A 25,273-nucleotide genomic window follows, 5' to 3' on the forward strand; every position below is an offset into this window, starting at 1 on the left:
ACATCACACACATCCATGGCCGAAGCAGGATTCGAACCTGCGACCGTAGCAGCAGCGCGGTTCCACACTGAAGCTCCCAGAATCGCTCGGCCACAGCGGCCGGAACTTTCGTCTTTTTTCGGTTTACTTTTAATCCATATTCTGCACTGATTACACTCTTCATTGCATTCAATAGCTCTTGTAATTCTTCACTTTCACTGAGGATAGCAACGCCACCAGCGAATCTTAATACTGATATACTTTCACTTTGAATTTGTCTCATTTTTAAACCTTTTTTTATTTCTGTCATTGCTTATTCGACACATAGATTGAACAGTAGAGGCGAAAGATTACATTCCTGTCTTACAGCCTTTTTAATCCGTGCACTTCCTTCTTGGTCTTCCACTTTTCTTTCTCCCGTCTTGGTTGCCTTGTCAGGTAGCCGTCGGTCTGAAGCCCCTTGCCAAAGTTCGAGGGGCTCTCCCCGTCGGAGGTTTGAGTCCTCTCTCGGGCGTGGGTGAGTGTGTTGTACTTAGCGTAAGCTAGTTTAAGTTAGATGAAGTAGCGCGTAAGCCTAGGAACCGATGACCTCAGCAGTTTCGTCCCATAGGAACTTACCACAAATTTCCAAAATTTCTCCTCTTGGTTCTTGTACATATTGTACATACTCGTCTTTCCCTGTAGCTTATCCCCATTTTTCTCAGAATTTCGAACATCTTGCACCATTTTACATCGTCGAACACTTTTCCCAGGTCGATGAATCCTATGAACGGGTCTTGATTTTTCTTCAGTCTTGCTTCCATTATCAACCGCAACGTCAGAACTCTGGAAGCCAGGCTGATCGTCGCCTAAGAGATCCTCAGTTTTCTTTCAAATTCTGCTTTATGTTATTCTTGTCAGCAACTTGGATGCATGTGCTGCTAAGCTGATTGTGCAATAATTCTAGCACTTGTTCAATCTAGCAATCTTAGGGATTGTGTGTGTGTGATGTTTATTCATATATCACCAGCCATATAGTCTAGACGCCAACGAGAATATTCTTCTTGTTGCCATTTCCGGTGGAATGTTATCTGCACCTTCTGCCTTATTTGATTTTAAGTGTTCCAAAGCTCTTGGAAATTCTAATACTGGATCCCGTATCTCTTCCCTATCAACTTCTGTTTGTTTGTCTGTCACATCATCACATCACACAAGTCCTCTCCGTCATAGAAACCTTTAATGTACTCTTTGTTCCTATTCCCTCTCTTTTAACAGTGGAATTCCCGTTCCACTCTTAACGTTGCCGCCTTTGCTTTTAATGTCTCCTAAGGTTGTTTTGGCTTTTCTGTATGCTGAGTCAGCCCTTCCAACAATCATTTCTTTTTCGATTTCTTCGCACCTCTCATGTTGCCATTTCGCCTTAGCTTCCCTGTACTTTCTATTTTCTTCATTCCTAAGTGACTTACATGTCTGTATTTCCTAAATCTCCCTGAAAATTTTTGTACTTCCGTCTTTCGCCGACCAGCTGAAATATTTCGCCTGTTATCCATGGTTTCTTCGCTGTTTCCTTCCTTGTACTTACGGTTTTCTTTCCAACTTCTGTAACTGCTCTTTTTAGAGATGTCCATTCATCTTCAACTGAACTGCCTACTGATCTGTTCATTATCGTAGTACCTATAGCTTCAGCGAACTTAGTGTGCCTTTCATTCCTTAGTATTTCCGTATCCCAGTTCTCTGCACAATGATTCTTCCTGACTAGTGTCTGAAACTTCAGCCTACTCTTCATCATTACCAAATTGTGATCTGAGTCTGTATGTGCTCCTGGGTACGCCTTACAATCCAATATCTGATTTCGGAATCTCTGCATGACCATGATGTAATCTGACTGAAATCTTTCCGTGTCTCCCAGCCTTTTCCAAGTATACCCCCTCCTCCTGTAATTTTTGAACAGAGTATTCACTATTACTAACTGAAGATTGTTGCAGTACTCAATTAGTCTATCTCCTCTCTCGTTGTACTACCATGTCCACATTCTCCATTCCCTTAAATCACATTACAATCCCCCATTAGTATTAGATTTTCATCTCCATTACGTACTGAATTACCCGTTCAATATCTTCATATACTTTGTTTCTCTTCATCCCCTGCTTGCGATGTCGGCACGTATACCTTTAATTATTGTTGTCGGTGTTGGTTTGCCGCCGATTCAAATAAGAACAACTCTGTCAATGAACTGTTCACAGTAACTCACTCACTGTCTTACCTTCCTGTTCATGACGAATCCTTCTCCCGTAATACCGTTTCCTGCTGATGCTCACATCACCCTATATTCCAGAAATCCGTATTTTCTGTCCATTTCACTTCTCTGATGCCCAGTATATCTAGACTGAGCCTTAGTATTTCCCTTTTCAGATTTTCTAGCTTTACTGCCTAATAATGCAAACTTCTGACATTCCGCGACCCGACTCATAGAACGTTATCATTTCATTTCTTATTCAATGTTTGACTCTTAGTTACTTTCGCCTTGGTAGTCCTCTCCCAGGAATCCGAATGAAGAGATCACCATGACACTTTTTCAATTACAGGCCACAAGTCCTGTGGATACACGCTATGTGTCTTTAATGCAGTGGTTTCCACTACCTGCTGCATCCCCATGCCGTTGATAATTGCTGATTCTTCCGCCTTTTACTGGCAGTTTCCCACCCGAGAGAGAGACGGTTCTGAACCTCTGTCCGTTCATCCGCCCTCTTTGACGAGATCGTTGGCAGAATGAGGCTGACTTCTAATGTCGGAGGTCCTCAGTTGACACAGCTGATTGCGTATTAAATTGGCTGAGATGAACATTTCTGTTATTCCAGGATAAGAAGTAACGCGTCGGCCGTCTCGCAGTACTTTCGTGGTATGGTGAGAGACACTGTGAAGCACAGGGAGGATAACGGCATAACGAGGAACGACTTCATGCACCTGCTGATCCAGCTCAAGAACAAGGGCTCCATCGACAGTGACAAGAGCGTTAATCACAAGGAGAACGAGGAGGAGGACAATTGGAGTGAGTGGACATGGCTGTTTGTTTCAGGCAGCATTGCTTTCACTGCTACAACTGCACTCTGTACATTCATCCATTTATTTTATTATAACACGCTGACTCCCGCACATACAGTGATGAATGTTTCACCGCCAGGCCAGGCCAGGCCACAGTGTCACGCGTGCTGTTTCTGCTGTGGCCACCGGCGCGATCGCGGCAGGCAATGTGTTAATAGTATGGTGTCATCTCTTACATCCAATCAGGTGTTACCACCACATTATTCTTCATGATATTTGCTGAAATTAGCTCACCATTACTTTCTTGCTGATCAAAACATTACTGTAAAGCGGTGGAATATGCAGGGTGGTCTATTGTTCGTAACCGGGCCAAATATCTCATGAAATACGCATCAAACGAAAAAACTACAAAGAACGAAACTCGTCTTGCTTGAAAGGGGAAACCAGATGGCGCTATAGTTGGCCCGCTAGATGGCGCTGCCATAGGTCAAACAGATATCAACTGCGTTTTTTTAAACAGGAACCCACATTTTTATTACATATTCGTGTAGTACGTAAAGAAATATGAATGTTTTAGTTGGACCACTTTTTTCGCTTAGTGATAGATGGCGCTGTAATAGTCACAAACATATAAGTACGAGGTATCACGTAACATTCCGCCAGTGCGAACGGTATTTGCTTCGTGATACATTACCCGTGTTAAAATGGACCGTTTACCAATTGCAGAAAAGGTTGATATCGTGTTGATGTATGGCTATTGTGATCAAAATGTCCAACGGACGTTTGCTATGTATGCTGATCGGTATCCTGGACGATATCATCCAAGTGTCCGAACCGTTCGCCGGATAGTTACGTTATTAAGGAAACAGGAAGTGTTCAGCCACATGTGAAACGTCAACCACGACCTGCAGCAAATGATGATGCCCAAGTAAGTGTTGTAGCTGCTGTTGCGGCTAATCCTCACATCAGTAGCGCACAAACTGCCCGATAATCGGGAATCTCAAAAACGTCTGTGTTGAGAATGATACATCAACATTAATTGCACCCGTACCATATTTCTATGCACCAGGAATTGCATGGCGACGACTTTGAAAGTCGTGTACAGTTCTGCCACTAGGCACAAGAGAAATTACGGGACGATGACACATATTTTGCACGCGTTCTGTTTAGCGGTAACGTAAACCGGCATAATATGCACTATTGGGCAACGGAAAATCCACGATGGCTGCGACAAGTGGAACGTCAGCGACCTTGGCGGGTTAATGTATGGTGCTTCATTATGGGAGTAAGGATAATTGGCCCCCATTTTATCGATGGCAATCTAAATGGTGCAATGTGCGCTGATTTCCTATGTAATGTACTACCGATGTTACTACAAGATGTTTCACTGCATGACAGAATGGCGATGTACTTCCAACATGATGAATGTCCGGCACATAGCTAGCGTGCGGTTGAAGCGGTACTAAATAGGATATTTCATGACAGGTGGATTGGTCGCTGAAGCACCCTACCATGGCCCGCACGTTCACCGGATCTGACGTCGCCGGATTTCTTTCTGTGGGCAAAGTTGAAGGATATTTGCTATCGTGATCCACCGACAACGCCTGACAACATGCGTCAGCGCATTGTCAATGCATGTGCGAACATTACGGAAGGCGAACTACTCGCTGTTGAGAGGAATGTCGTTACACGTATTACCAAATGCATTGAGGTTAACGGACATCATTTTGAGCATTTATTGCATTAATGTGGTATTTACAGGTAACAGCATGCGTTCTCAGAAATGATAAGTTCACAAAGGTACATGTATCACATTGGAATAACCGAAATAAAATGTTCATAACCTACCTACGTTTTGTATTTCAATTTAAAAAACCTACCTGTTACCAACTGTCCGTCTAAAATTGTGATCCATTTCTTTGTGACAATTACAGCTCCATCCATCAGAAAGCTAAAAAGTGGTCCAAGTAAAACATTCATATTTCTTTACGTACTACACGTATATGTGATAAAACTGGGGGTTCCTACTTAAAAAAAACGCAGTTGATATCTGTTAGACCTATGGTAGCGCCATCTAGCGGGCCAACCATAGCGCCATCTGGTTTCCCCCTTCCAGCTGGCCAAGTTTCGTTCTTTGTAGTTGTTTCGTTTGACGCTTATTTCGTGTGATATTTGGCCCGGTCACGATCAATGGATCACCCTGTATATATACACTTTTAGGCAGAAATAGATTGCTACTTACTGTAAAGATGACACGTTAAGTTGCAGACACTTACAATTCAGACACGTACACATTAGATTTCGGCCACAACAATCGTGAGGAAAAGAAGTAGATTCTCACACACATTCATTCACACAAGCAAGCACACCTCACGCACACATGGGCGCCCCTTCGTCACCCAGTACCACCCCTTCGCCACAGTTCAAAAAATGGTTCAAATGGCTCTGAGCACTATGGGACTTAACATCTGTGGTCATCAGTCCCCTAGAACTTAGAACTACTTAAACCTAAGTAACCTAAGGACATCACACACATCCATGCCCGAGGCAGGATTCGAACCTGCGACCGTAGCAGTCGCGCGGTTCCGGACTGAGCGCCTGTACCGCTAGACCACCGCGGCCGGCCTTTCGCCACAGTTCTGGTTAACTATCATAATGTCTGAAATAAGGGACATCCTACCCAAGATCCTTCCTACCCTTCCTAAAGTTGTGTTCCATCGTCCACCCAAACGCCACGTCATCAAGGCCATCCCTATGCCAATCCCAATTTCAACCTTTTGCCAGAAGGCCCCAAGTCCAAGACCTGCCCAAACACCCACCCAGCAATTCCTATTCCAGTCCTGTCACAGGCTTATCCTACCATGACACAGGCCAGATCACCTGTGAAAGCACCATGTCATATACCAGCTCTGCTGCACTCATTGCACATCTGCATCTACATAGACACACCGCAAGCTGCCGTACGGTGCGTGGTGGAGGGTACTCTGTACCACGACTTGCCATTTCCTTTTCTGTTCCACTCACAAATACAACAAGGGAAAACGACTGTTTTTTTGCCCTCATATGAACCCTAATTTCTCGTATGTTATCCTCGTGGTCCTTACGCACAATGTTTGTTGGCGGCAGTGGAATCGGTCGGCACTCAGCTTCAAATGCCGGTTCTCTAAACTTTCTCAGTAGCGTTTCTCGAAAAGAGCGTTGCATTCTCTCCAGGGATTCCCATTTGAGTTCCCAGAGCACCTCTGTAACTCGTACGTATTGTTGGAACTACAGCTAAAAAATCTAGCAACCCACCTCTGAATTGATTTTATGTTTTCCTTTATTGCAAGCTGGTTCGGATCCCAAACACTCGAGCAGTACTCAAGAATAGATATTACCAGTATCCTATGTGCGGTCTCCTTCACAGGTGAACCACTCTTTCCTAAAATTCTCCCGATAGACCGAAGTCGACCATTTGCCTTCCCTACCACAGTTTTCAAATGCTCGTTTCATCTCGTATTGCTGTGCAACGTTACTTCCAGATATTTAAACAACTTGACTGTGTCAAACAGGACAGTACTAATACTGTATCCGAACATTACATGGTTGATCTCCTACTCATCCGCATCAACTTACATTTTTTCGCATTTGGGGACAGTAGTAATACTGTACCCGAACAGTACAGGGTTGATCTTCTACTCATCCCCATCAACCTACATTTTTCCGCATTTGGGGTTAGCTGCCAATTTCCCCTTCTGGAGAACCGAATGTGGGACTATCTTAACTGTACAATAGACTGAGATGACAAAAGTCATGGGTTACCACCTAATACAGTGTCGGACCTCATTACACCTGGCATAGTGTAGCAAGTCGACGAGGCATGGACTCCCTGCTGCCTCTATAGAACTGCGAAAGTGCTGCGAATGCAGGTTTTTGTGCACGAACTGATCTCTCGATTATACCCCATAAATATTCTATGGGATTCATATTGGGCGATATGGGTGGCGACATCGTTCGCTCGAATTGTTCGACCGAGCGAGGTGGCGCAGTGGTTAGCACACTGGACTCGCATTCTGGAGGACGACGGTTCAATCCCGTCTCCGGCCATCCTGATTTAGGTTTTCCGTGATTTCCCTAAATCGCTTCAGGCAAATGCCGGGATGGTTCCTTTGAAAGGGCACGGCCGATTTCCTTCCCCATCCTTCCCTCACCCGAGCTTGCGCTCCGTCTCTAATGACCTCATTGTCGACGGGACGTTAAACACTAATCTCCTCCTCCTCCTCGAATTGTTCGAAACGTTCTTCAAACCAGTCGTGAACAATTGTGGCCCGGTGACATGGTACACTGTCATCCATAAAAATTTCATCATTATTTGGGAACAAATGAATGGCTACAAATGAAGTAGGGTAACATAACCAGAGGACCCGGTCGATTCTATCCAAAGACAGCCCACACCATTATGGAGCAAGCAGCAGCTTGCACAGTGCCTTGTTGACAACTTGGGTCTATGGCTTCGTAGGGTCTGCACCACACTCGAACGCTACGATTAGCTCTTACCAACCGAAAGCGCGATACATATGACAAGGCCACAGTTTTCCAGTCGTCTAGGTTTCAACTGATATGGCCACGAGCTCAGGAAGGACGCTGCAGGCGATGTCGTGCTGTTAGCAAAGGCACGTGTATGTCGTCCAATGCCATAGACTATTAACGCCAAATTTTGCCACACTGCACGGATACTTTAGCTATACGTCCCACATTGATTTCTGCGATTATTTCATACAGTACCGTTTGTCTATTAGGCACTGACAACTCCACACACACGCCGCTGCTCTCGGTCGTTATGTGAGAGACGTCGACTACTTCGTTGTCCGTGATGAGAGGTAATGCCTGAAATTTGGTATTCTCGGCACACTCTTGACAATGTGGGCCACGAGATATTTACACTACCGGCCATTAAAATTGCTACACCACGAAGATCACGTGCTACAGACGCGAAATTTAACCGACAGGAAGAAAATGCTGTGATATGCAAATGATTAGCTTTTCAGAGCATTCACACAAGGTTTGCGCCGGTGACGACACCTACAACGTGCTGACATGAGGAATGTTCCCACCCCATTTCTCATACACAAACAGCAGTTGACCGGCGTTGTTGTGATGCCTCGTGTAAGGAGGAGAAATGCGTACCATCACGTTTCCGACTTTGATAAAGGTCGGATTGTAGCCTATCGCGATTGCGGTTTATCGTATCGCGACATAGCTGCTCGCATTGGTCGAGATCCAATGACTGTTGGCAGAATATGGAATGGGTGGGTTCAGGAGGGTAATACGGAACGCCGTGCTGGATCCCAACAGCCTCGTATCACTAGTAGACGAGATGGCAGGCTTCTTATCCGCATGACTGTAACGGATCGTGCAGCCACGTCTCGTTCCCTGAGGCAACAGATGGGGACGTTTGCAACACAACAACCATCTGCACGAACAGTTCGACGACGTTTGCAGGAGCATGGACTATCAGCTCGGAGACCATGGCTGCGGTTACCCCTGACGCTGCATCACAAACAGGAGCGCCTGCGATGGTGTACTCAACGACGAACCTGGATGAACGAACGGCAGAACGTCATTTTTTTCGGATGAATCCAGGTTCTGTTTACAGCATCATGACGGTCGCATCCGTGTTTGGCGACATCGCGGTGAACGCACATTGAAAGCGTGTATTCGTCATCGCCATACTGACGTATCACCCGGCGTGATGGTATGGGGTGCCATTGGTTACACGTCTCGATTACCTTTTAACATTTTAATGTTCGGATAATAAGTTGCCGTCTCTTTATCTAAGAATAGATGATGAATGCAGCTAGCCTCTATCTCTGTGTATTGTCTTGTCTGTATAGACATGTATCTGTTGCCTTTAAGATCCCTTCACCATCACACATAAATCTATACAGTAAAGTAAGGCCCTCCCCGTTCTTGGCTGATCCGTGATAAGACAGGCGAAAAGTTAGATTAATGGAGGATTATTAGTATTATCTCTATTTTCATTCGCTCTCTCTCTTTCTCTCCTTTATCTATGTACAGTTTTTAATATAATATTTCATTACGTGAAATCAGCCAAATAGAATCTTTGGTGGAGTCCTTCTTGGTAATCAGCGGCTGGCTTGCTGTAAGAGATCTTTAAATTTATTATTACTGTTAAACACTGCAGTCAGTCGGGAGAATCAATCGTGTGGACAATTTGTTTCTTTTACGAAAGATTGCGAATTCCAGATGTGTACGAAGCCTTTTTGGACGATTTAACACAGACTCAGTGATTGCAGGCTCGCTTCGACACAGCTGAAACTTCCCCACTAATTACAGGGCCAACGTGATCATCAAATGATTCAGAAAAAACTCAGTCGTTCATTCACTCCAGAACAAAAAAGTCACAAACCTTATTTATGGAGGAAATCGTGTATTAAACCCATCTCCATTACATGTCCAGATCTCCGGTGATTCCACGCCTTAATTATTTTCCTTTTACAGTCTCTTTCTCTTGAAACAAACCGCTAACGGCACAAATGTTAATTGGCTCGCTTTAGCGAGAAGAAAAGCAGAATATGTATCTCTCAGAAACACGTCAATCCCTCAACAGATACTCCAGAAGCTGTCCTAGTTACCACTCTAACAACCATGGAGAATGCATATATGCATCTCTGTTATTTCAAAGAATAAACGCACTAGAAAATACTTTGGCGTCGTCGAGCTGTCGCCGCATATATTACGAGAAAATCAGATCAGATAAGTTTTCCAAAGTGAATGAATTTGGATGGTTTGATTGAAAATGATTAATTGGTGCGTGGTAGAGGGTATTTTCTGTGGGGACATTACAACCTCTTCTTCGCATTGACGGCACTTTGAACAGTGGACGTTACATTTCATATGTGTTACGACCCGTGGCTCTACCCTTTATTCGATCCCTGCGAAACCCTACATTTCAGCAGGATAATGCACGACAGCATGTTGCAGGTCCTGTACGGGCATTCTGGATACAGAAAATGTTCGACTGCAGCCCTGGCCAGCACATTCTCCAGATCTCTCATCAATTGATAACGTCTTGTCATTGGTGACCGAGCAACTGGCTCGTCACAATACGCCATTCACTACTCTTGATGAACTGTGGTATCGTGTTGAAGCTGCATGGGCAGCTGTACCTGTACACGCAATCCAAGCTCTGTTTGACTCAATGCCCAGGCGTATCAAGGCCGTTATTACGGCCAGAGGTGGTTGTTGTGGGTACTGATTCCTCAGGATCTATGCACCCAAATTGCGTGAAATTGTAATCACATGTCAGTTCTAGTATAATATATTTGTCCAATGAATACCCGTTTATCATCAGCATTTCTTCTTGGTGTCGCAATTTCAATGGCCAGTAGTGTAATTCCCTAACGATTTCGGAACTGGAATGTCTCATTGCGTGTAGTTCCATCTATCATTCTGCGTTCAGAGTCTATTAATTTCCGTCGTGCGGGCATAATCGCGTTGAAAACTTTTTCACGAGAATCACCTAAGAACAAATGACAGCTTCACCATTGCTCGGCTCTTTTATACCGTGTGTACCCGATACTTCCGCTATCTGTATATGTGTATCGCCGGTACTCCTCCTCTGTTTTTGCACGTACAGTAAAGGCGTCTGTATCGCTGATACACGCAAGCCACTCCACTTGAGCAAGGTCCTGTGAGGGTCACATAGAATAAATCCAATGTAGAATTATCGCCTCCAGGCATAACTTCAAAAGCTAACCAACGTTATGGGGCAGGATACCAGTTTTCAGTGGCATTGCCATCAGCGTTGCTGCCGCTCCATGGGAGACTCTTAACAACGGGTAGTGGTTACGAGCTTTTAATACGTCTACATCTACATCTATACTCCGCAAGCCAACGTACGGTGCGTGGAGGAGGGTACCTTGTAGCACTACTTGTCATTTCCCCTCCTGTTCCATTCGCAAATAGAGCCAGGAAAAAACCACTGTCTGTACGGCTCCGTATGAGCCCTAATTTTCGTATCTTATCTGCGTGGTCCTTAGGCGCAGTGTAAATTCACCAACTGCGACATTATCGAGTACACAAACAATGATCCAATACTGTCAAATGTTTTTTATTCCAGTCTTTGATCACAATATCAATTCATTAGACGATGACCGGTTTCAGTCCGTAATTACCATCCTCAGACTTTTTTTACACCATGTCCTAAAGTGATAAGGCCATAATTGGATTGTCAAAACATATAAATATAATCAGCACAGCATCGTCACATTGATCTAAAGTAAGGTGTGGAATAGGCCACATCGTCCACATAGTGATTATTGCAACTGTGAAACCGCTCATCGTCTAATGAATTGATATTGTGATCAGAGACTGGAATAAAAAACATTTGGCTGTGTAAATTGGGGCAGGAGAATCATGTGGCATTCAGCTTGAAATGCCGGTTCTCTAAATTTTCTCAGTATAGCTTCCCGAAATGAAAGTTGCCTTCCCTCCAGGGATTCCCATTTGAGCTCCCGAAGCATCTCCGAAACACTTGCGTATTGTTCGAACCTACCGGTAACAAATCTAACAGCCCCGCTCAGAGTTCCTTCGATCTCTTCCTTCAATCCGACATGGTACGGATCCCAAACACTCGATCAGTACTCAAGAATAGGTCGCACCAGCGTCCTATATGCAGTCTCCTTTACAAGTGAACCACTTTTTCCTAAATTCTCCCAATAAACCGAAGCCGACCATTCGCCTTCCCTACCAGTTCTCATATGCTTGTTCCACCTCATATTGCTCTGCAGCGTTACGCCCAGATATTTGAACGATTTGACTGCGTCAAGCAGGACACTAGTAATACGGTATCCGAACATTACTTCCTACTCATCCGCATTAAACTACATTTTTCCGCATTTTGGGCTAGCTGCCAATACACTTCAAATTTGCCTCGGATACTGATGTAATATACAGGGTGGTCCATTGATAGTGACCGGGCCAAATATCTCACGAAATAAGCATCAAACGAAAAAACTACAAAGAACGGAACTCGTCTAGCTTGAAGGGGGAAACCAGATGGCGCTATGGTTGGCCCGCTAGATGGCGCTGCCATAGGTCAAACGGATATCAACTGCGTTTTTTTAAACAGGAACCCCCATTTTTATCACATATTCGTGTAGTACGTAAATATATATGATTCTTTTAGTTGGACCACTTTTTTCGCTTTGTGATATATGGCGCTGTAATAGTCACAAACCTATAAGTACGTGGTATCACGTAACATTCCGCCAGTGCGGACGGTATTTGCTTCGTGAAACATTACCCGTGTTAAAATGGACCGTTTACCATGCGGAAAAGGTCGATATCGTGTTGATGTATGGCTATTGTGACCAAAATGCCCAACGGGCGTGTGCTATGTATGCTGATCGGTATCCTGGACGTCATCGAAGTGTCCGGACCGTTCGCCGGATAGTTACGTTATTTATGGAAACAGGAACTGTTTAGCCACATGTGAAACGTCAACCACGACCTGCAACAAATGATGATGCACAAGTAGGTGTTTTAGCTGCTGTCGTGGCTAATCCGCACATCAGTAGCAGGCAATCTGCGCGAGAATCGGGAATTTCAAAACCGTCGGTGTTGAGAATGTTACATCAACATCGATTGCACCCGTGCCATATTTCTATGCACCAGGAATTGCATGGCGACGACTTTGAACGTCGTGTACAGTTCTGCCACTAGGCACAAGAGAAATTACGGAACGATGACAGAGTTTCTGCACCCGTTCTATATAGCGACGAAGCGTCATTCACCAACAGCGGTAACGTAAACCGGCATAATATGCACTATTGGGCAACGGAAAATCCACGATGGCTGCGACAAGTGGAACGTCAGCGACCTTGGCGGGTTAATGTATGGTGCGGCATTATGGGAGGAAGGATAATTGGCCCCCATTTTATCGATGGCAATCTAAATGGTGCAGTGTATGCTGATTTCCTATGTAATGTCCTACCGATGTTACTACAAGATGTTGCTCTGCATGACAGAATGCCGATGTACTTCTAACATGATGGATGTCGGGCAAGATAGCTCGCGTGCGGTTGTAGCGGTACTGAATAGGATATTTCATGACAGGTGGATTGGTCGTCGAAGCACCATACCATGGCCCGCACGTTCGCCGGATCTGACGTGCCCGGATTTCTTTCTGTGGGCAAAGTTGAAGGATATTTGCTATAGTGATCCACCGACAACGCCTGACAACATGCGTCAGCGCATTGTCAATGCATGTGCGAACATTACGGAAGGCGATCTACTCGCTGTTGAGAGGAATGTCGTTACACGTATTGCCAAATGCATTGAGGTTGACGGACATCATTTTGAGCATTTATTTTATTAATGTGGTATTTACAGGTAATCACGATGTAACAGCATGCGTTCTCAGAAAAGATAAGTTCACAAAGGTACATTGGAACAACCGAAATAAAATGTTCAAACGTACCTACGTTCTGTATTTTAATTTAAAAAACCTACCTGTTACCAACTGTTCGTCTAAAATTGTGAGCCGTATGTTTGTGACTATTACAGCGCCATCTATTACAAAGCGAAAAAAAATGGTCCAACTAAAACATTCATATTTCTTTACGTACTACACGAATATGAAATAAAAAATAGGGGTTCTTATTTTAAAAACCGCAGTTGATATCCGTTTTACCTATGGCAGCACTATCTAGCGTGCCAGCCATAGCACCATCTGGTTTCCCCCTTCAAGCTAGACAAGTTTCGTTCTTTGTAGGTTTTTCGTATGACGCTTATTTCGTGAGATATTTGGCCCAGTCTCGATCAAAGGACCACCCTCTATAATTAATGTTGGAGGAGAAAACAATTAGAGTGTGAAAGTACCATTTCAGTCTGACTGCTGCAGAATTTAACACAAAATATTACACTTCTAGAAAATACACGAAAGGAATGTTAATGACATTGGTAGTTTGTTGCAGTGAAATGAATAATGCACATTTGGGCAACCTCAGACATAGAGCATGCCACTTAAAAAAATTATTTCAGTTTATAAATCACAACATTCGGCGAAATTTGCATACATGCAGTATGAAAGAGTTGCTAATGTAGCGTGAACCAGAATGACTTGAAGTATCGCGAATTACCAATGTACAACCCTCGAGACACTTCATCTCTCACTGAGGACTTCTTGCGTTAGAGATCGAGCCATAGCTGAATATGTTTAGATGTATTCACTTGCAACTGCATTTGTATGATTAGTGGAAGTAATACATTTTCTGAATTTTTGTAGGACTATCGATCGATGACATCGCTGCCCAGGCATTTGTGTTCTTCATCGCGGGTTTTGAGACATCGTCATCCACCGTGAGCTTTGCCTTGCACGAACTGGCCTTCAACCCAGACATCCAGTCCCGGGTGCAGGAGGAGATTGACGCTGTTCTGAAGGAGAACAAAGGAGAAGTCACTTATGAAGCGGTGAACAATATGCACTACCTTGATAAAGTTGTTGCAGGTATGGTTTTTCTTTGATTAGTTAGTTACAATTAAAGCTAATGTAAGTGAAACTGAATCATTCTATCTGTACTGTCAACATAGGTATCGCAGACTCCTTGTGTGGTAGATTAGAAAGTCGCTTTGTTCCATTGTTTCTGCTGCCAATAGAAAAACGAGGATTTCTATAATTAAAGTTAGTCAATGTCATGCCGGAAGTAACTTAAAGCCATCAAGATAATGTCGGCCGATTTCCGTTACGTTCATTATGCTCTAGCGCCTATTTGTGCTCTTGCGATGACAAAAAGGAAGGGGAGTCGTAAGAAGTGGAATATTCTGCGCTTAGGTGACTGTAATCGCATCTGCGATTTTAATTCCACGTGTTGCAACCATCAGAAGTTTTCCAGAATTAAATTTACACTCTGCAGTAGAGTGTGCGCTGACATGAAACTTCCGGGTAGATTAAAACTGAGTGGCAGACCGAGACTCGAAATCGGGACCTTTGCCTTCCGTGGGCAAGTGCTCTAGTGACTGACCCATGAGTCGTCCCCACAGCTTTACTTCCGGCAGTAACTCACCTGCTACCTTCCAGACTTGTGCAGTACTGACAGGCGTAAGTCTTGCTTTGGTGGCTCACTCGGTAGAGCATTTGCCTGCGAAAGACAGAGGTCTCGAGCTCAAGTCACGGTCCAGCATGCAGTTTTAATCTGCCAAGAAGTTTCATATCAGCACACGCTCCGCTGCTGAGTGAAAATTTTAGGCGCTACAGTCTGGAACTGCGAGACCGCTACGGTCGCAGGTTCTAATCCTGCCTCGGGCATGGATGTGTGTGATGTCGTTAGGTTAGTTAGGTTTAAGTAGTTCTAAGTTCTAAGGGACTGATGACCTCAGAAGTTAAGTCCCATAGTGCTCAGAGCCATTTTTTGAAAATTTTGCTCTGGAAACATCCCTCATGCCGTGGCCAAGCTAAGTCTCTGCAATATCCTTTCTTTCAGGAGTGTTAATCGCGCAAGATTCACAGGAAAGCTTCTGTGATGTTTGGAAGGTAGGAGGTGAGGTACTAGAGGAAATAAAGTGTTGAGGACGGATCTTAAGTCATGCTTGGGTAGCTCAATCGGTAGAGTACTTACGAAAGGCAAAGATCCCGAGTTCAAGTCTCAGTCTGGTACACAGTTTTAATCTGCCAGGAAGTTTCAGTTTGAGATTCTTTATGAACTAATTAATACATGAGGTGTACACTACCCGATCAAATGTATCAGGATATCTTTTAGAGGACGTTAATATGAGGCGTGTCCACCCTTATCCTTCTCTTGGGACACTCTTAATGAAGTGTCTGCATGTTTGGAGGAATGACCCTAAAGGATGGGGCCCCTGCACGCCCACACCAACGTGGTGACGAAACCGAAAGTTCTAATGTCACCTCCGTATAACATGTTAGTTTTCAAATCGTGAGTCACAAGATGCGGGCTGTGATGTTTTCCATGCGTCTGGGTAGGATTACTCATTGACATGGTCCATCAGAAGACAGAAAGTGGACGAAAGCGATCGATGGGTAGCGGTTTGTAGGGGCAGAGGGCAAAAAGTGCCTAGGCAAGCGTCAAGGGAAAAACCCTCTGGGACAGTAGGACGGCTAGTAAGGGCAGTAGCGATTTGCTAGCTGCGACAGTGCGATGTATCGTGCATCGTTACCTTTATAGTTGCAGGTGCTCGTTGTAAGGCCTGCTGCAGCTGCTGCGTCCCTGCAACAGTTCCAGGTAGTCATACATTAGTCGGCGATCGGTCATAGATGAGCTCACAGTGTAGGGGCGGTGTGTGGCTGGTTTGCGTGCTGCGTACAGTACGGTTTCCTTGCGATTATACTAAAATGTAAACTTTCACGGAAATATCATGTCCATTATAATTATCCGGGCTGTTATGCCGTGGTCGGTTGATGAATTCTGTGGTGATTCCTTGCGATTACCTGTTTTTCGGCTGGCCGAGCATCTGGGGTTGCCAGTATTAGCTGTGTTGCAGGGGCTCGCCAGTACTGTCGTGTTAGCGTGGTATGGACCATAGATGTTTAGCTTCGACCAGCTTTGATGCTGCCACCACGGGGTAGAGTTGTGTCAAGGCCGCCAAAAATTACAAACAACAATAGTAGTTTTTCAGTTCAGTTTTTACACATAGAGTCTCATGTTAATTAAATGGTAAAGACCTTTCTCTTTGGCTAGTAACATAGAAACTACTTAATTATTTTACGAGAGTAAAAGTAAATCATAGATATTTTTTGTTCTATTAGTTACATTTTACATTTATAAGCGAATTTATTTATTACCTGTATAAATAAAACTTGTGATTTCTTTTTCACTCAGTATCGTGAAAGTTTCAAATGACAAAATCTGAGTGGAGAACATTACATATAGTCTTTCCCCATGGCAGTGTAACATGACGTGTGGAGGAGAGGAGAGGACAGGAAGAAGATTACGGCAGCCTCAGGATGAGGGGAGAGGGGGGGAATGTTTTATCTTTATCTTGCATTGTTATCAACTCAGACGCGACGCAACGATCAGCTGCTATGGTACAAAATGCTCACGGAATTAGCGTTTTGGAAAGACGTGGGAAGTTGGAATTGTACGAGACCCATATGGAGCAGGAATATCTTCATCGTCATTAGCCGCTAAATGCCTTGATGATTAATACTGAACACAGTTTCATAGAGCAGCTACAAAGCAACTGTTCGAACGTTGCAGCTGGCAGCATTTGAAAACATGATGTCATAGTCACGAAGACTACCGACTTGTGCCAATACTTATGAAGCAGAACTATGGAGCACAGTGACAATGGTACGGTGGCAGGCGGTGGCAGCTGTTGTTTATATTGGAACCTTGTGGTGTTATGTTTTTGATTATAAGATACACTCCCGGAAATGGAAAAAAGAACACATTGACACCGGTGTGTCAGACCCACCATACTTGCTCCGGACACTGCGAGAGGGCTGTACAAGCAATGATCACACGCACGGCACAGCGGACACACCAGGAACCGCGGTGTTGGCCGTCGAATGGCGCTAGCTGCGCAGCATTTGTGCACCGCCGCCGTCAGTGTCAGCCAGTTTGCCGTGGCATACGGAGCTCCATCGCAGTCTTTAACACTGGTAGCATGCCGCGACAGCGTGGACGTGAACCGTATGTGCAGTTGACGGACTTTGAGCGAGGGCGTATAGTGGGCATGCGGGAGGCCGGGTGGACGTACCGCCGAATTGCTCAACACGTGGGGCGTGAGGTCTCCACAGTACATCGATGTTGTCGCCAGTGGTCCGCGGAAGGTGCACGTGCCCGTCGACCTGGGACCGGACCGCAGCGACGCACGGATGCACGCCAAGACCGTAGGATCCTACGCAGTGCCGTAGGGGACCACACCGCCACTTCCCAGCAAATTAGGGACACTGTTGCTCCTGGGGTATCGGCGACGACCATTCGCAACCGTCTCCATGAAGCTGGGCTACGGTCCCGCACACCGTTAGGCCGTCTTCCGCTCACGCCCCAACATCGTGCAGCCCGCCTCCAGTGGTGTCGCGACAGGCGTGAATGGAGGGACGAATGGAGACGTGTCGTCTTCAGCGATGAGAGTCGCTTCTGCCTTGGTGCCAATGATGGTCGTATGCGTGTTTGGCGCCGTGCAGGTGAGCGCCACAATCAGGACTGCATACGACCGAGGCACACAGGGCCAACACCCGGCATCATGGTGTGGGGAGCGATCTCCTACACTGGCCGTACACCACTGGTGATCGTCGAGGGGACACTGAATAGTGCACGGTACATCCAAACCGTCATCGAACCCATCGTTCTACCATTCCTAGACCGGCAAGGGAACTTGCTGTTCCAACAGAACAATGCACGTCCGCATGTATCCCGTGCCACCCAACGTGCTCTAGAAGGTGTAAGTCAACTACCCTGGCCAGCAAGATCTCCGGATCTGTCCCCCATTGAGCATGTTTGGGACTGGATGAAGCGTCGTCTCACGCGGTCTGCACGTCCAGCACGAACGCTGGTCCAACTGAGGCGCCAGGTGGAAATGGCATGGCAAGCCGTTCCACAGGACTACATCCAGCATCTCTACGATCGTCTCCATGGGAGAATAGCAGCCTGCATTGCTGCGAAAGGTGGATATACACTGTACTAGTGCCGACATTGTGCATGCTCTGTTGCCTGTGTCTATGTGCCTGTGGTTCTGTCAGTGTGATCATGTGATGTATCTGACCCCAGGAATGTGTCAATAAAGTTTCCCCTTCCTGGGACAATGAATTCATGGTGTTCTTATTTCAATTTCCAGGAGCGTATTATGGTTTAAAAACCTGAATTTCAGAACAGTATTTTCCAAAAAATTTCTCATTCTAAGACTTATCACAAGGGGAGGTGGGGAGGGAGAGTGGTACAAGGGAGCGCGTTCCGGGACCTAAAAGTTTAGAAATTAAGCACTGGTCGTAGTTACCCAGAGAAAGGATAAACGGGTTACGCGAGTGTCTCGTGTTTCTGTACAGTCGTGTGGAGAGTTTTTGGAATACCTGCAAGATGGTATCCAGCCGATATTCTCGGTGAAGATCCGCGGTGCGTGTGAATCGCGGAGCGTTGCTTATGATTCCGAGTACTTCGTTCTGTATGAGCTGCAGACGGCGCAGGCGTGCGGGTGCAGCGGATCCCAAGAAGGAGCAGCATACGTCATCAGAGGTCTGACAAGTGTGATGTACATGGACCTGGACCCCCTCCTATTCAGTGTGCTAAGCCTGTTAAGCATAGGGTAGAGTTGTTTGAGCCTCGCGTTTGCTTTGTTGGTCACGTGTTGAATGTGGTCCTCCCAGAATAGTTTCCGGTGCAGCCAGACAGCGAGGTATTTCACCTTCTCGCGGAAACGTATTGGACGTGCTTGTAGTGTTATTGGGTTGCAGTGTTGAGCCGGCCGTGGTGGCCGAGCGGCTCTAGGCGCTTCAGTCTGGAACCGCGCGACCGCTACGGTCGCAGGTTCGAATCCTGCCTCGGGCATGGCTGTGGGTGATGGCCTTAGGTTAGTTAGGTTTAAGTAGTTCTGAGTTCTGGGGGACTGATGACCTCAGATGTTATGTCCCATAGTGCTCAGAGCCATTTGCAGTGTTGATGTTTGCGCAGTAGTTTCGGTCTTCTAGTGAACAGAACGGCTTCGCACTTGTCGACGTTTAAGAGGAATGGCGATCTATTATTCCTCAAGGACCGAAACCAGAGAATGTAGTCATGTTGGACTATAGGATATGGAGCGAAGTCTACTTTCTAACTCGCCCCATACGTGTTCCATTGACTTCAGGTCGGGACTCGGAGCAGGCCAGTCCATTTCAGGAATGTTATTGTCCACAAACAACTACCTCACAGGTGCTACTTTATGACGGCGTCTATTATAATGGTAATACAAACAATCATCATGTCCGAACTCGTTCTCTATTATACACAATACATTATGCCGTAAAAATGTGTCCATGTCGTTTCGCATTTACCGTTTTCTTAAGTACAGGAAAGAAACTATACCCTAACAACGGACAACTCCCCATACTGTAACACCACCTATTCCGTACTTCACTGTCGGCACTAAAAATGATAACAGACAACGTCTTCTGGCATTCGCCAAATCCGCAGTCATCTATCGCATCGAAACAGGATTCATCACTCCACACCATACCAAGGGTCGCTTAGGACTGACACCAGAAATGTGTAGCTTATGAAGAGCTGTTCGACTATTGTACCACATTCATTTTTAATTCCTTACCCACAGTTATTGTGCTAGTTGGACTGCTGGTACTACCTCAGAACTCACCAGTGATTCCTTCCACTGATTTCATGCGAATTTTTACAGTCCCTCTCCACAGTACTCAACAGTACCTGTCGGTCAGAACATGATGTCTGCCTGGCCTAGGTTTTACTGTAGTTGTTCTTTCTCGTTTCCGCTTCGTAAACACATAGCCACCAGTCTACTTGGGCTGCTTTAGAAGGGTTCAAATGTTCCAGACGGATCTGTTTCTCAGGTGATATCCAGTGACTAGTCCACGTTCGAGTCACTGAGCTGCCCTGACGGACTCATTCTGCTGCTACTGCTACTCTACTTACTACACAATACTTCCTGCCACCTTTTATACTGTCGGGTCCACCTCTTCTGACATCTCGTGGTCAGTTCTCCACTACATATGAGTGTCCAGATACTTTCGATCAGCGAGTGTATGTCAGAAGACATCACTAGGAGGGGATATATTGCTCTTTACTCCACAGATTTGGGCATCTAAACAACTTCTCTGCAACCTTGTACACAGCTACACAGCTATTGTTCGTGAACCACATCATGTTTAGCTTTCGGGTCTGTATTCACATGTGATAGTCGAGGCTCTAATCTTCGTCCTAGCATGCTTATAATATTTTCATTGTTTCCCTAAATCACTGAACATAAATGATTAGATGATTCCTTTAAAAAGGCCACAACCGATTCGTTCCCAGATCTTTATCCAACTGAGGTAGTACTCCGTCTCTGATATTTTCACTATTAGAAATATGTTACATTCTGGCAATCCCTTTTTTCTAATTAGTTTTTCAACCTTCCCTCCAAAACCTAAGTTGGAGGCAGTGGTGAGTATGACACTCGAAAATTTCTTTTGTTTGACCTCTAGATTAGCTTTCGATTCTTCGACACATCTAACAGGTAATCTTAAATCAGCTTCTTTTTTTCTCTCAGTAAACAATACGGTGTATGGAACTGAGGTATACAGACTAAGTTTAACATATTAATACGTTTGCCGGCCGGAGTGGCTGGGCGGTTTTAGGCGCTACAGTCTGGAACCACGCGACCGCTACGTCGCAGGTTCGAATCCTGCCTCGGGCATGATGTCCTTAGATTAGTTAGGTTTAAGTAGTTCTAAGTTCTAGGGGACTGATGACCTCAGACGTTAAGTCCCATAGTGCTCAGAACCATTTGAACCATTAATACGTTTCGTTGGCTATGCCCAGTGAAACATTCCAGAGGCACAATTTGTCATCTTTGAACCCTCTCAGCGACCAGTGTTTGCACTTGAGTGGTATGACAGCAAATACCATTGTTTCTTTCTTCTGTTAAATCGAATAAGTTTTGTTTCTTTCAGTCTTTTTAGTAGAAATTAGAAAATTATACAAGATCTTTCAGATTTTTGTGGTCATATGTATGAGAATTTAAACCAAAGAAAAAGAAACATTCTAAAAAGTTGTTAAGTAGTGAAATCCAAAAACTTTTACATTTCCTACTATTGTCGGACTTTGAGGTACACCAGTAAACAACTTCATGTATTGTACATATTCCCATTATGCGGCGTATTTCAGTAACTCAACTTTTTAAAAGTAAAGTTCCCGTTTCACCAAACATTGTAGCAAGAATAAAATGTGTTTCCACTCAAGACAATCTTGAAGACATGTCCTTAAGAAGAGCCACTTTAACTGAAGCATAACAATCCATTTATTTCACAATGAAATTTATTTTAATCATCCATTGTAGTTCAAAATGAGTAATTATCGTAATAATTGCACAATATGAAATGTCTGTGTGACAGTGAAGATTACTGTAAATACAAACTTCTTCATAACTATTTTTAAACGACAGATTAGCAAACACGCAGTATGTATGATGAAAAGAACACTTGTCCACTGGAACGATTCAGGGGCCCATGTTTCTCTTTAGGAACTGAATAATCATTTCCAACTTTCTTGCAAAGACTTCGGTGCTATTAGGCCTTTCAGCATTCAAATATCACCTTCTAACTCGAGCGCTGCAATCATATGCTTTGTCGCGCTTGAATGGTAGATGTTAGTATAAAAAAAGTCAGAGAGACCAAATAATAGTCTTACTACAAGAAGAACGGAACGAAGGAAAATGCGGTATAATGCACCATTGACCACAAGACCGTAAGAAAACGATTGAAAGCTCGGACTAGACAAGGATGGAGAAGGAAATTTTAATATGCCCGCCAGACATTAAGACGGACGCAGAGGAGCTAGCGTGGTTATCGCAACGGAATAGTGAACAACGCTGTCAGAGAGGGCGAGGGTGAAGAAAGGCACGGCAGAAGATGTTTACCTGCCAGCGCCAAGAGGCCTATCACAGATGTCGACACCCGCAAACCAAGACTTCAACTCGCACTGTGCACTGTCTCCGTGTGCTCAGTTGTCAGTCGCTCGCGATTGTCGTGCCCACAGACATACATTACTAGACTGGCAAGATGCATCTTTTACTGAAGCCTGACTTTTGGTGAGGTAAGATGGCGGCGTCAGCAAGTTTGTATCTACATCTACATCTGCGTGCTAACTCTGCAATTCACACTTAAGTGACTGGCAGAGGGTTCGTCGAACCATTTTCATACTACTTCTCTACCATTCCACTCTCGAATGGAGTGGGAAAAAGGAACACCTAAATCTTTCAGTTCGAGCGCTGATTTCTCTTATTTTATTATGATGATCATCTCCCTCTTCGTAGGTGGGTGTCAACAAAATATTTTCGCATTCGGAAGGGAAAGTTGGTGATTGAAATTTCGCAATTAGATCTCGCCGCAAAGAAAACCTCCTTTGTTTCAGTGACTGCCATCCCAACTCGCGTATCATATCAGCGACACTCTCACTCCTATTGCGGGATAACACAAAACGAGCTGCCCTTCTTCGCACTTTTTCGATGTCCTCCGTCAATCCTACCTGGTAAGGATCCCACACCGCGCAGCAATATTCCAGCAGAGGACGGACAAGCGAAATGTAGGCTGTCTGTTTAGTAGGTTTGTCGCATCTTCTAAGTGTTCTACCAACAAAGCGCAGTCTTTGTTTTGCCTTCCCCACAATATTATCTATTTGGCCTTTCCAATTTAAGTTGCTCGTAGTTGTAATTCGTAGGTATTTAGTCGAATTGTGACAGCCCATAGATTTGTGCTAGTTACCTTATACCCAAAATTTTTCGGTTTTCTTTTAGTACCCATGTGGATGACCTCGCACTATTCTTAGTTTTTCTCGCACCATACAGAAATTCTCTCTAGATCATTTTATAATTGGAATTGATCGTCTGATGATTTTACTACACGGTAAATTACAGCGTCTTCTGCAAACAATCTAAGGGGGCTGCTCAGGTTATCACCTAGATCATTTATGTAAATCAGGAACAGCAGAGGGCCTATGACACTAACTTGCGGAGCGCCAGATATCACTTCTGTTCTACTCGACGATTTACCTTCTATCACTACGAACTGTGACCTCTCTGAGAGGAAATCACGAATACAGTAACACAACTGAGACGATACTCCATATTCACGCAGTTTAATTAATAGTCGCATGTGAGGAACGGTATCAGAAGCCGTCTGGAAATCTAGTAATGTGGAATCGATCTGAGATCCCTTGTCGACAGCACTCATTACTTCAAGGGAATAAAGTGCTAGTTGCGTTGCACAAGAATTATATTTTCTGAATCCGTGTTGGTTATGTATCAATAAGTCATTTTCTTCGAGGTGATTCATAATGTTCGAGTACAGTATATTGTACTACCAAGATTTTCTGAAACCAAATGACGTTGTCGCCTTTACGAGGTGGTCTAATAAAGTTTTGCAGTTGATGGAATATTTGTGGACTAGTTGAATCATACAGTGTAGAATTGAGTTATGAGAAGAACATCAAGTTGCATATTCATGCGTTTAAAACAGACGCTAGTTTTCATAAGAACCCTCAAATGAATAAAGACAATTGTTCTCAACGACAAATAACACGTTCGATTTATATGAGCACTTTCATAATGAGCATACTATTCGATGAGAAGCCAAAATTGATCAAAACTGGTAAAAAGGATATCATGAAGTTATGTCTGTTAATACTAGATTTATGTAACCCTCTAAAATGTACATAAACTATTTAAGCTTTGCCAGTATTTCAGATAAGACAAACTATAATGTAATTATTTAAGATTACAACAGCAAAATACTTAGGATGTTTCTAGTTATTCTACTAATGTGAAATATTTCTTTCTTTATATGTTCCATCTGTTATACGAGAAATTACAACCAAACACGATGCACCCAATAACCATTTTGTCACAACTCTAAAGGTAAAGTTCATCCCCATTTCTTGCGACTGTTTTATCAGCAAATAAACAGATTTTTACACGTCCTTTGCGCTTGCCTCCATATTGCTATACACCGGTATACATATGTTAAATGTTACAGCATTCAAGTTAGTTTCTTACTTCTGTAGAGCAAATGTGAAGAAGGGTGGTGTTGCCACATGTCAGAAACTGTTTTGATGTCAAGAATATTGATATTAATAAATTTTGCTCAGAGCAGCACTTAGAAGCTTGTGCAACAGAAGTAGTATTTCACGATAAGTCCTTTATAATACAAGGTAAATACAGATCACCTTCAGGAAATTTTAACCTCATTATAAAAAATCTAGAAGCTCTGTCGTCCCAGCACATGGTAAAAAAAAAATAGTGGTTGCTGGTGATTTTAATGTGGATTTGTTGAAAAGCTCTGTCAGTAACACTATCATTTAATTTAGTTTTTACTGCAAACTTTAGAACTAGGACATGTAAATGCTCTGATACTGCTATTGATAATATCTTTGTAGACAAATATAGGGAAAAATGTCATATAACGAAACCAATAGTAAATAGCCTATCTGATCATGACATGCAGCACCTTATGTTAAATGTTAAAACTTGTCAGGATAGAAAATCTATGAAATCTGAGTACAGGAGGGCAATAAATAAGTCAAAAATTGAGAAATTCAGGAAATTGCCCAATGAC

At 44.1% G+C, this 25,273-nt stretch overlaps 1 protein-coding gene across 1 annotated transcript in view; it reads left to right on the top strand.

Annotated features, from left to right (window-relative positions):
• Positions 1-25,273, top strand: part of LOC124798880 (cytochrome P450 6k1-like) — a 118,980-nt gene that overhangs the window by 83,806 nt on the left and 9,901 nt on the right. Inside the window, 2 exon segments of the mRNA XM_047262412.1 lie at positions 2,817-3,007; positions 14,291-14,512. Of these exon segments, the coding sequence (XP_047118368.1) occupies positions 2,817-3,007; positions 14,291-14,512 (413 nt within the window).

Source organism: Schistocerca piceifrons, chromosome 5, assembly GCF_021461385.2.
Source record: "Schistocerca piceifrons isolate TAMUIC-IGC-003096 chromosome 5, iqSchPice1.1, whole genome shotgun sequence".
Taxonomy (NCBI): domain Eukaryota; kingdom Metazoa; phylum Arthropoda; class Insecta; order Orthoptera; family Acrididae; genus Schistocerca; species Schistocerca piceifrons.